The sequence below is a fragment of the Heptranchias perlo genome, chromosome 8, assembly GCF_035084215.1.
Source record: "Heptranchias perlo isolate sHepPer1 chromosome 8, sHepPer1.hap1, whole genome shotgun sequence".
Lineage (NCBI taxonomy): Eukaryota > Metazoa > Chordata > Chondrichthyes > Hexanchiformes > Hexanchidae > Heptranchias > Heptranchias perlo.
In genome coordinates, this window is record NC_090332.1 from 10,547,275 (window position 1) to 10,559,625 (window position 12,351).

At 46.7% G+C, this 12,351-nt stretch overlaps 1 protein-coding gene across 1 annotated transcript; it reads left to right on the forward strand.

Moving 5' to 3' along the window:
• The first annotated feature begins 10,885 nt into the window (after positions 1–10,885).
• Positions 10,886–11,476, forward strand: LOC137324300 (ribonuclease H-like). Its single transcript, XM_067988442.1, has one exon. The coding sequence runs from the start codon at positions 10,886–10,888 to the stop codon at positions 11,474–11,476; it is 591 nt and encodes a 196-aa protein (XP_067844543.1).
• The last annotated feature ends 875 nt before the right edge of the window (positions 11,477–12,351 follow it).

The following is a 12,351-nucleotide window of genomic DNA, read 5'->3' on the forward strand; positions in this document are numbered from 1 at the left end:
ACTCCATCTTCAAAGCTCTCCAATCAGGTTTCTACACCCACCACAGCACTGAATCGGCCCTAACCAACATCCTGTGACTGTGGCCATTATCACTCCTCGTCATCCTTTACATCTCTGCAGCATTTGACATGGCGGACCACACCATTCTCCTCCAATGTCCAAACTGATACTCAGTGCAGTACTGAAGGAGTGCTGCGTTGTTGGAAGTGCTGTCTTTCAGATGAGACGTTAACCCAAAGTCGGGTCTGCCTGTCCAAATGGATAGAAAAGATCTCTTGGCAATTTTTTTGAAGAAGATCAAGGCGTTCTCCTGGTGTCCTGGTCAAATTCATCGCTCAATGAACAGCACTCAAACACATTAACTGGTCATTCATCTCATTGCTCCTTGTAGCGCCTTGCTGTGTGCAAATTGGTGGCCCTGTTTGCCTACAAAACAACAGTAACTACACTTCCGAAGTAATTCATTGGCCGTGAGGCTTTTGGGATATCCTGGCGACACGAAAGCGGCTAAGTAAAATGGAAGTTCTTTATTTATCGAGCAATAACCATCTCAAATGTTTCTTTGCACCATCCAAACCTGACCTAGGGTTAGGAAATTCCTCAGAGTTGTTCCTGCTCCGCTGGAGTTACTCCCTCGCAAGTGAAACATTTTACGCTCATAAACGTGGTTTCCGATGCACTTCTGGTGAAGTAATGCCAGGAATTTCCCAGGCCTAGAGCTATTGAGTGAACCTGAGAAAATTGGTCGCAAACAGCACACTTCTATTTAAGTCGAAGACCCACTGTTAACTATTCGCCTTGCAAATCTAAAAAATTTATATAGCGTCTTCCATGACCTCAGTACATCCCAAAGCACTTTACAGTCAATTAAATACTTTTGAAGTATAGTCACTGTTGTAATGTAGCAGCCAATTTGCAATGTGATATTGAGCAGATAATCTGTTTTAGTGATGTTGATTGAGAGATAAATATTGACCAGGACACTGAGGAAAACACCCCTGCTCTTCTTGGAAATAGTGCCATGGGATTTTTTTACATCCACCTGAGTCAGCACCTCTGACATTGCAGCACTCCCTCAGTACCGCTTTTGAGTGTCAGCCTAGATTTGGTGCTCAAGTCTCTGGAGTGGGATCTGAACCCGCAACCTTCTAACTCAGAGATGAGAGTGTTACCTACTGAGTCACGGCTAGCCTCAAGTTTCGCTAGTTTTTCCTCATAACTCAGTCCTCTAATGCTATAGATCAGCCTTGTGACTCTTTGCACCGCCTCCACCATTAACCATCTAGCGTCTTGGTAAACAAAATTGAACAGACTGTTCAGAGTGTGGTTTGGCCATGGCACTGTACAGTTTTGGCAAGAAATTGTCCTACTTGTGTTCTATCGACTTGGTTCTAGGTCCCATCTTCCATTTGTTTTGTTTATTGCTGCTCTGCAGTAACTGGATGTATTAAGCACCAAGGGGGAAAAATTCGATCGGGGCCGTTTTTGGACGCAGGTAGCGTGATGTGCTATTAACCCGCACCCAATGGCCCCTGCACAGGCAGGACGCAAGTTTCGACCCACCTGAGGACTTACCTGCAATCAGCGTTCCATTCCAGGCCCTGCACGTGGAATCAATGCAATTTGCACTTTCCATCACCAGAGGGAGCTCAATCTCTTAAAGGGAGAATGTTTCTTAGAAATCTCTTAAAGGTAGCTGGTACCTGTTATTTGCTGAAAATAACAGTCTACTGTCTGCATGGAGTCTGAACGGAGATCAGACATAGCACACGTAAAACACAGATGCATGTCCCATCCCTATGTCTACACACTGATGAGTTATGTTAAAACATTGAATAAAGGTCCCACATCCTCCAATCTGCATGCCAGACCTCACCAATCTGCCGACCTGAGTTGGTACCAGGCCTGCGAGGGTGCATGAAGCAAGGTTCTCTGATGATGCACTAGAGACCTTGGGTGCAGGAGGTGGACAGAAGGAGGGGTGTCCTATATCCGCGGGGGGAGGGGAGGGGGCAAGAGGCCCTCCAGACGTATACTCAAAAGGCTGTGGGAGGCAGCGGGGGATGAAGTCAATGCCAGGCGCACAGCATCATGAACATGGATGCAGTGCAGGAAGAAGTTCAATGCTTTGACATGAGTGGTCAAGGTGAGTGAGGTCAACTGTCAAGTGGCATCTCCTACCAACTGCACCACGCACTACACCCCCCATCACCCACATACCAACAAACTCTTTCCATCAGTACACAACTCTTCCAATCAGAAGCTTCCTCTCACCCTTACACATTACCACTGTTTCAAGCCGCCCACCCACAACTCTCAGGCCACACACACTGCCAGCTATTCAACCATGACGGACACATCACCCAGACACACGTCCCACTTTCTTGCAGGAGAAGGTGGTGCATATCAAGAGGCAGCAAGTGGCAGTGGCATTTAGTCTGTCGAGCCTGTTCCGCCATTCAATGAGATCATGGTGGACCTGTGACCTAACTCCATGTACCCGCTTTAGCCCCATATCCCTTAATAACCTTGGTTCACAGAAATCTATCAATCTCAGATTTAACATTCACAAGTGAGCTAGCATCAACTGCTGTCTGCAGAAGAGTGTTCCAAATGTCTCCCACCCTTTGCGTGTAGAAGCATTTCCTAACTTCACTCCTGCACGCCTTGGCTCTAAATGTTAGGCTATGTCCCCGCATCCTAGTATTCAAGTGTAGGAGACCTCCAAAAACTGTTACAAATGTCTCGCCAGCCAGAAGCAATAATCCAGGCACTAACCTGTAAATCCTGCATGGTCCCTTTAAATAGCGCTGGTGGGGGGTCCTCCAGGCACTCTAAGACACGCTCAGATGGTTGGGGTTAAGACTGTGCATTGAGTTGAGCGTTAAGTCCCAAAATGGTGTCTATCACTTCAAATCAGCGTTGCACACTGATTGAAGCCATTTTCTCCCTACTTTACATGATGCCAGCGTTCATTATCTGCACCTGCGCTAACTCCTATACCAAGATGGCGTCTGGTGCATGTCATGCAGGAAACGTGCGTGCGCATCCAAGACGCCATCTTGGATGTCGGAGAGGCCGTGTAGTGCCATGAAACAACGGGCACCAAACGGCCCAATTTAGCACTCCAAGTCTATTAACAACACAAGGGGGTAGATTTCCAACTTGCCACCCAATAGTAAAACTGGTGTTGCGGATCACCCGCCCATTATAGAAACTGCCCTGATTCTCAATTCCATTGATTTCAAAATGTAAATGATGGTAGCGGGTGGGGATTAGGTTCAACTGATTTCCTTTCCTTCTTGTCCTGAACCCCTGGGCGGGAAACCGGAGAGAGACAACAGCCTTTCCGCCCGGGAATCTCTGATGTATAAAGGCCAAATCTCATTGACATCCCGCCAGCCAGCTGGTTGGCTTTGGACAGGTTAAAATCTCAGGTCATCCACTGGAACCCAGGTCGGTCACGGTGATGGTGGTTGGGGGGGGGTGGGGGGAGCGGGGGGTCGTAATCGTTTGGGGGGGAAAGGGAGGGGGGAGTCCGAACAGCAAGAGCTCAGACACTCCTGCTCCTCCTGGCAAAGGAAAGTTTTTGACTTACAGAGGACGTCCTCTTAACTTGCAAATGCTTCCTTTACAGGTTGAAAGGCTCAACTCTCTCCAGTCCTCCTTCATAAATCAGACCCCTGACACTAAGGGTTGATCTTGCGGTCCTTCTCCGCTCTCCTTCCAGCACTTGAATATGTCCCTCAGGTTTCTCAGGGACCAGAACTAGACACAGTATTCAAGATGTAGTCTGACCAGTGCACTGTACAGTTTGATCACAACTTCCTCTGACTTGTATTCTACTGTTTTGGTTATGTAGTTCAAGATTCTATTAGTTTTGTTGATTGGTTGGACATGTTGAGCATTGAGTCTACTAAGACCGTTAGGTTTCTTTCAGCTTCATCCTTAGCTATTTCAACACCGTTCAAGAAGTATATATGTTGCCCATTTTCCCCTCCGAAGTGCAATTTTTCTGCATTGATTTTCATCTGCCATTGTTCAGCCCACACACATATTTTGTTTAGCTCATTCTGTAGCATCTGGGCTGCCTCCGTTTATCCTACTTCAGTATCATCTGCAAATGTAACCCATTCTCATTGAATCCAAGTCTAATGTAAATTAGAAACAGTAGTGGTCCCAACACTGAGCCCAGTAATTCCTCCCACCCTGACAATACCAGTACCCATTGTTTTCTACAGCCAGTTTCTTATCCGTACTTAAATTTGTTCTGAATCCCCACAGCTTTGAGCTTAATTAGTAACCTTTGGTGTGCAACGTTATCGAATACCTTTTTGAAGTCTAAATATACAACTTCATAGAGTTTACCACAGTTGACTTGGGTTTTCACTCTCAAACAAATCAAAGAGGTTGGTCAAGCAGGATCTTCAATGTCTAAAGCTACAATGACTGCTGTTTATTACGTTGTTTTTGTGTCGACACTTCTCAAGTTTGCTCTTCCACCCTGTGTAAACTTCAGCTCATCCAAAACTCTGCTGCCCGTATCCTACTCCCGTTCTCCCATCACCCCTGCAATCGCTGGCCTACATTGGCTCCTGGTCTGGCATCACTTCAATTTTAAAGTTTTCATCCTTGTTTTCAAATCCCTCCATGGCCTCGCTCCTCCCTATCTCTGTAACCTCCTACAACCCTCCAAGATCTCTGCGCTCTTCCAATCCTGGCCCCTCACACATCCCTAATTTCCTTTGCTCCACCACTTTGCTCTGTGTCTTCAGCCGTCTAGGCCCTGAGCTTTGGAATTCCCTCCCAAAACCTCTCTGCCTCTCTACCCCTCTCTCCTCCTTTAAGTTGCTCCTTAAAACTACCTCTTTGACCAAGCTTTTGGTCACCTGTCCTAATATCTCCCTATGTGGCTCGGTGTCAAATTCTGTCTGATAATGCTCCTGTGAAACGCCTTGAGACTACGCTAAAGACGAGATATAAATGCAAATTGTTTTTGATGTTGTTGTTGAATATTCTTTTGAAATCTGAGTACACAACTTCAAAGTTTACCACAGATGATGTGGGTTTTCACTCTCTCAAACAAATCAAGGAGGTTGGTCAGGCAGGATCGTCCCTGTCTAAAGCTACGTTGGCTGCTGTTATTGTGCAGATACTTCTCAGGTTTACTCTTAATAATCGGTTCCCAACATTGAGAGTTTTTGGAGTAGGTGGGGGGCAAGGAAGGGAAAGGAAGATGCCAGTAAAATAATACTGTGTTGTGAATATGAACAAGAAACGAAAGCATTAGACGAGGCTTACGCAGAAATAAGGAAAGGAAAGGAGAAAAGGCGAGAGCTAGAATAAAAACTGAAAGATCTAACAACTAAGAATAAAGAGCAGGAGGCAAAAATACAGGGGTTGGAAAACCAACTGAAGGATGATCCAGGGGGAAAAGGAAAGAACCAAAGTGGCCATAATGAGGGAAAAGTTTAATGTTAACCCCAACCCATAGTGGGGGGGGGGGGGGGGGCGGAGAAGAACAGGAGGTTGGGCCACAACCCCCAGCCTATCCAGGGTTGGGACCATCAGCACCGCCCGCCGAGGGTGAACCCGCCTGAATGGCCCCGATACACAGAAAGTATTACCCGGCTGCTGCTGTGGACTTGGATGGAAAGGAGATCATCCCAGCAGTGGCGAGGGAACATTATGTACCGTTCACCCCTTTAGAGAAAGAACATGTCTTGGACAAATTGGGGTTATTAAAACTCAATTACTTTAACGCAGACTTTTGGCTGAAGCTTGAGAGGGCGGCAGAGCTGCATTCAATGGGGGAATGGGATATACACGGGATAATAAGAGGGAAACTGACTCCTGGACAGTGGGAAAGCCTGGGAGGCGATGTACAGTGTGTTCTAGGAGACCCCCCGTGCAATTGGGCCGTTGTGGTAGAGGTAAAACAGAAACCGGGAGAGACGGTAGCGGAGCGTAAGTGGACGGCCTATCAGGAACATAGTAGAAAGGAGGACCCAAGGAAAGATTAGCCTGCGTTAGTACAAATGCTAAAGGAAGGGCTGGGCCCGAAACACCAGGAAGCACTGCAGTTGGGAGTAGGCGGAGGAGACGACTGGGCAACAGTAATAAGATGGGGAACCCAGGTAGAGAATTTACAACAGTCAAAGGGTAAAGCCAAGGTGGCGGGAGTCCAGGGAGAGCAGGGAGGAAAACCGAAGGGTAAGGACCAGGAACCCTCACATGCTATAACTGTGGGAAAAAGGGACACTTTGCCCGGGACTGTAAGGGGCAAAGGAAGACGTGCTCCAATTGCAGGAAATCGGGACATGAATCAAGTGACTGTTGGAGCAGGGGAGGGGGACAAGAAGGAAAGGGGCCCCGCCAAAGTAGGACAGGGGGAGACCAAGGACAAGGGAGTGGTTGGACTCGGGAGGAACTTTTGGAACTCCTGGAGAATGCTCCCGCATAGGGGTTAGTGTCCCCCATACGTGGATCAGGATCACAAAGGGAGTGAATGTAGACAGAAGTGTCATTAGGGGGCTGGTGGCACAACTTTCTAGTGGATACAGGAGCTGAAATCGCGATCACAAATGACAGAACTATACCACTGACCAATTATACATTGGAGATACAGGGAGTAGGAGGAAGCAGTTTAAAGGCATACAGAACTGAGACTGTGCTAATAGAGGTAGCAGGGCGAATGATACCAGAGCATCTTTGGTATTGTGAAAGCACGGAAGGAAATGTGCTGGGAATGAATCTGTTAGGTGAACTAGGAGCCGTCATCCATACGGGGAAGCGAGGGGTACGGTGGCATGGGGACAATGGAGATAGAAGACGATTAGGACAACAATGCTCAGGAAACCACATAGCGTGTGGCAGCACAGGATAAGATAGAGGTGGATTGGCGTAAAGAAGGGGCATTGAGAATAATATGTCAAAGTATCCCCGGAGTGTGGGCACGACATAAGCAAGACTGCGGGTTGATGAGGGCTGAGCCCGAAGTAACAGCAGGAAGGAGACACCGACCTGTAAGACAAAACCCCATTAGAAAGGAAGCGGAAGTAGCCATGAGAAGAATAGTGACCCAATTAGAAAAGGAGGGGGTTGTCAGGAGGACAGTGTCTCACACCAACTCTCTCATGCTACCGGTAAAGAAGCCGGATGAGAGCTGGAGGTTGACCATTGACTACCAACACCTAAGCATGGCAGTGGAAAAATCGCATGCTATAGTAGCAGACCCAACCACCACATGGCAATGAGTGGGACCCCAGCACAGAATATTCACCATGCTAGATATAGCCAACGGGTTTTGGGCTATTCCTCTAGTGGAAGAGAGTCAGAAGATGTTTGCCTTTACACTGGACGACCGACAATATACATGGACAAGGATACCACAAGGTTCCATAACAGTTCAACAATATTCCATAAGTGCATGAGTGACATTGTTAAGAACATTGACTTGATGCCATACATAGAAACATAGAAATTAGGAGCAGGAGTAGGCCATTCGGCCCTTCGAGCTTGCTCCGCCATTCAATATGATCATGGCTGATCCTGTATCTCAATACCATATTCCCACTCTCTCCCCGTACCCCTTGATGCCTTTTGTGTCCAGAAATCTATCTAGCTCCTTCTTAAATATATTCAGTGACTTGGCCTCCACAGCCTTTTGTGGTAGAGAATTCCACAGGTTCACCACCCTCTGAGTGAAGAAATTTCTCCTCATCTCAGTCCTAAATGTCCTACCCCATTTTCTGAGACTGTGACCTCTCGTTCTGGACCCCCCAGCCAGGGGAAACATCCTCCCTGCATCCAGTCTGTCTAGCCCTGTCAGAATTTTATATGTTTCAATGAGATCCCCTCTCATTCTTCTAAACTCGAGTGAATACAGGCCGAGTCAACCTAATCTCTGCTCATATGACAGTCCTGCCATCCCAGGAATCAGTCTGGTGAATCTTTGCTGCACTCCCTCTATGGCAAGTTTATCCTTTCTTAGTTAAGGAGGCCAAAACTGCACACAATACTCCTGGTCTCACCAAGGCCCTGTATAACTGCAGTAAGACATCCTTGCTCCTGTACTCGCATCCTCTTGCAATGAAGGCCAACATACCATTTGCCTTCCTAACTGCTTGCTGCACCTGCATATTTGCTTTCAGTGACTGGTGTACAAGGTTACTCAGGTCCCTTTGTACATCAACATTTCCCAATCTATCACCATTCAAATAATAATCTGCCTTTCTGTTTTTCCTTCCGAAATGGATAACTTCACATTTATCCACATTATACTGCATCTGCCATGTATTTGCCCACTCAATCAACTTGCCTAAATCGCCTTGAAGCCTCTTTGCATCCTTCTCACAATTCACGATCCCACCTAGTTTTGTGTCGTCAGCAAACTTGGAAATATTACATTTGGTTCCCTCATCCAAATCATTGATATATATTGTGAATAGCTGGGGCCCAAGCACTGATCCCTGCGGTACCCCACCAGTCACCGCCTGCCACCCCGAAAAAGACCCATTTATTCCTACTCTCTGTTTCCTGTCTGTTAACCAATTTTCAATCCATGCCAGTATATTACCCCCAATCCCATGTGCTTTAATTTTGCACACTAACCTCTTATGTGGGACTTTATCAAAGGCCTTCTGAAAATCCAAATAAACCACATCCACTGATTCTCCTTTATCTATTCTACCAGTTATATCCTCAAAAAACTCCAGTAGGTTTGTCAAACATGATTTCCCTTTCATAAATCCATGTTGACTTTGTCTAATTCCGTTGATATTATTCTAAATATCCTATTATCACATCCTTTATAATAGACTCTAGCATTTTTCCTGCTATTGATGTTAGGCTAACCAGTCTGTAGTTCCCTGTTTTCTCTCTCCCTCCTTTTTTAAATAGTGGGGTTACATTTGCCCTCCTCCAATCTGCAGGAACTGTTCCATAATCTATAGAATTTTAGAAGATGACAACTAATGCGATTAGTTGTCATCCATTGACATTCATTATTTCCATGGCTACCTCTTTTAGTGCTCTGGGATGCAGATTATTAGGCCCTGAGGATTTATTGGCTTTCAGTCCTATTAATTTCCCCAGCACTATTTTTTTACTAATACTAATTTCCTTTAATTCCTCCTTCTCACTAGTCCCTTGGTTCCCTAGCATTTCTGGGAAGTTATTTGTGTCATCTTCCGTGAAGACAGAACCAAAGTATTTGCTTAATTGCTCTGCCATTTCCCTGTTCCCCATTATAAATTCTCCCGTTTCTGACTGTAAGGGACCTACATTTGTCTTCACTGATCTTTTTCTTTTTACATACTTGTAGAAGCTTTTACAGTCCACTTTTATGTTCCTTGCTAATTTACTCTCATACTCTATTTTTTCCCTCTTAATCAATCTCTTGGTCCTTTTTTGCTGAATTCTAAACTGCTCCCAATCCTCAGGCTTGCTACTTTTTCTGGCAACTTTATATGACTCCTCTTTGGATCTAATACTATCCTTAATTTCTTTTGTTAGCCGTGGTTGGGCTGCTTTTCCTTTTGTGTTTTTGCGCCAGAAAGGAATGTATAATTGTTGCAATTCACGCATTCGTTCCTTAAATGTTAGCCATTGCCTATCCACTGTCATGCCTTTTAATGAAGCTTCCCAATCTATCATAGCCAATTCACTCCTCATGCCTTCGTAGTTTCCTTTGATTAGATTTAGGACCCTAGTTTTGGATTGGACTACTTCACTTTTCATTTTAATGAAGAATTCTATCACGTTATGGTCATTCTTCCCTAAAGGACCCCGCACAACAAGATTATTAATTAACCCCTTCTCATTGCACAATACCCAATCTGGATAGCCTGTTCCCTAGTTGGCTCCTCAATGTACTGGCCTAAAAACCATCTCGTACGCACTCCAGGAATTCATCCTCCACAGTATTATTGCTAATTTGGTTTGGCCAGTCTATACATAAAGTCACCCATGATTACTATAGTACCCTTGTTGCATGCATCTCTAATTTCCTGTTTGATCCCATCCCCTGCATTACCACTACTGTTTGGAGGCCTGTAGACAACTCCCACCAGTGTTTTCTGCCACTTTAGTGCAGCATGTAGATGACTTGCTGGTAGCCTCGGGAGACACAGGGAATCATGAAAGAGCCGTGATAACAGTGCTACAAGTGCTAGAGAAGGGGGGCGTTAAGGTGAACCCGAAGAAGGCACAATTAGGAAAGGAACGGGTACAGTTTCTGGGATATGCAGTCACACAAGGGAGAAGGGAATTGACTGAGGACTGGAGAGAGGCACTCAGGACATTGCCCGCCTCGACTAATGTGAGAGGGGTAAGACAAGTGTTAGGATTATTTAACTACAGCAGGAGCTTTGTGGAGGATTATGCAAGAGTAAGTGAACCCATCCAGAGATTAGTAAAAGGAGGGAGGGGACCAATTGAAACCATAGAATGGGGACCCGAGCAAGAAGTGGCTTACAGGAAGTTGAAAGAGGCTTTAATTACCGCCCCAGCATTGGGGATACCGGACCAGGAGAAGACCTTTGTATTACAACGTGCGGAGGGAAAGGAGACATACAATGCAGTCCTGACCCAGGAGCATGGGGGAAAGCAGAGGCCGGTAGCATACTACTCATAGAAGACAGATCCTGTAGCGATGGAATATAGCCCATGTGAAAGGGCACTAGACTGCGCGGCGTGGGCCGTAAGGGTTAGTGAGCCCATGTTGCGAAGCGGGAAGACCGAGCTGTGGACTAGACACACCATGGTACAACTGCTAAACGAAGGGAAGTTAGAGGGGGGCAAATGAGAGAAGGAGCAAGTGGGAGATAGTTTTGCTACCCCCAGACGGATCCCTGATAATTAAAGGGGTAGAGAGGGATAACCCATGGGAATTGAAGGAAAACCTCATGAGTATCACCTGGGAAGAGGAGGGGAGGAAGAATGGAATGTCAGAGACACCCTGTTGACAGGAGAGGATGTGATAGACTTATTTGTAGATGGATCCCGGAGATTTGATAATGGAAAGTACCGGACGGGCTGGGCGGTAGTAGACAGAGACAGGACCCAAGTAAGAACGGGAAGACTATGGGGAAAAGGGTCAGCCCGACAAGCCGAACTGACAGCCATACTGAAGGCAATCCTATGGGGTAAGAACAAGAGGGTAAACATTTATACGGATAGCAGTTACGCCTGGGGAGCATGTGTGGACTATGCCCCGACGTGGAGAAGGTGGGGATATGTGACCAGCTCAGGCATGCCCGTTAAGCACGCCTGTCTCCTGAAAGATATGATGGATGGATTGCAAGGGGTAGGAGAAGCGGCTACTATCAAGGTAAAGGCACATCAAGCGATTGATACGCCCGAGCAATTTGAGAATGCAAAGGCGGACTTGGCGGCTAAATCAGCCGAAAATAGAACGCAGGTGGGAACCAAACACTGGGCAGTTGGTGAGCTAGAAAAGGAAGTGGATGTGTGAAAATGTGGCCGAGAGGGTGTAGAGTGTGTGAAGCAGATGAGGGTGAGGAAGAAGAAGCGAGAGTAGCAGCGACAGCTATAGGACCAGAGGAAGTAAATGTGAAAAGGTTACAAGGGGAGACTAGCTTAGAGGAGAGAGAGGAGTGGATTATGAAGGGAGCCACCAGGAATCAGGAGGATATAGTGGTAGGACCAGAAGGAGGAGTGGTGGCACCAAGGTGCATTTGGCAGAACGTGATGGACATCCACCACGGGCCAAGCCACCAGGGTAGAGCAGCCATGCTGCACAACCTGAAACGATGCTGGTGGTGGCCAGGGATGGGGCGAGACGTAGCAAAATTCTGCCAGAGATGTATAATATGTGCCAAAAACAATGCAGGACGCCCTATTAGGTTTAGGATGGGATGACAGGAGGAACTCAGGGGGCCCTGGGAACACCTACAGGTTGACTTTACAGGGCCACTGCCTAAGAGCGAAGGAAAACAGTATTGCCTAGTGATAATGGACCACTTTACTAGGTGGGAGAGGCTTTCCTGACTAGAGCCCAGACAGCGAGTGTGGTGGCACAGATACTAGTACAAGAAGTTATTCCCCGATGGGGAATGACCCTACAGATAGATTCGGATCGGGGACTCACTTCACAGGGAGGGTAATGAAGGAGGCGTGTGCGCTGTTAGGAATAAAGTAGAGATTCCACATTCCGTACCATCCAGAGTTCGGGGATGGTAGAACGAATGAATCGGACATTAAAAACAGCCATTAAGGCGGCATTAGAGGAAACGGGTAAAGGCTGGACACAAGTCCTGCCAAGTGCACTTATGCACTTGCGGACTACTCCGAGTAACAGCACGGGACTAACCCCGTACAAGCTCACGA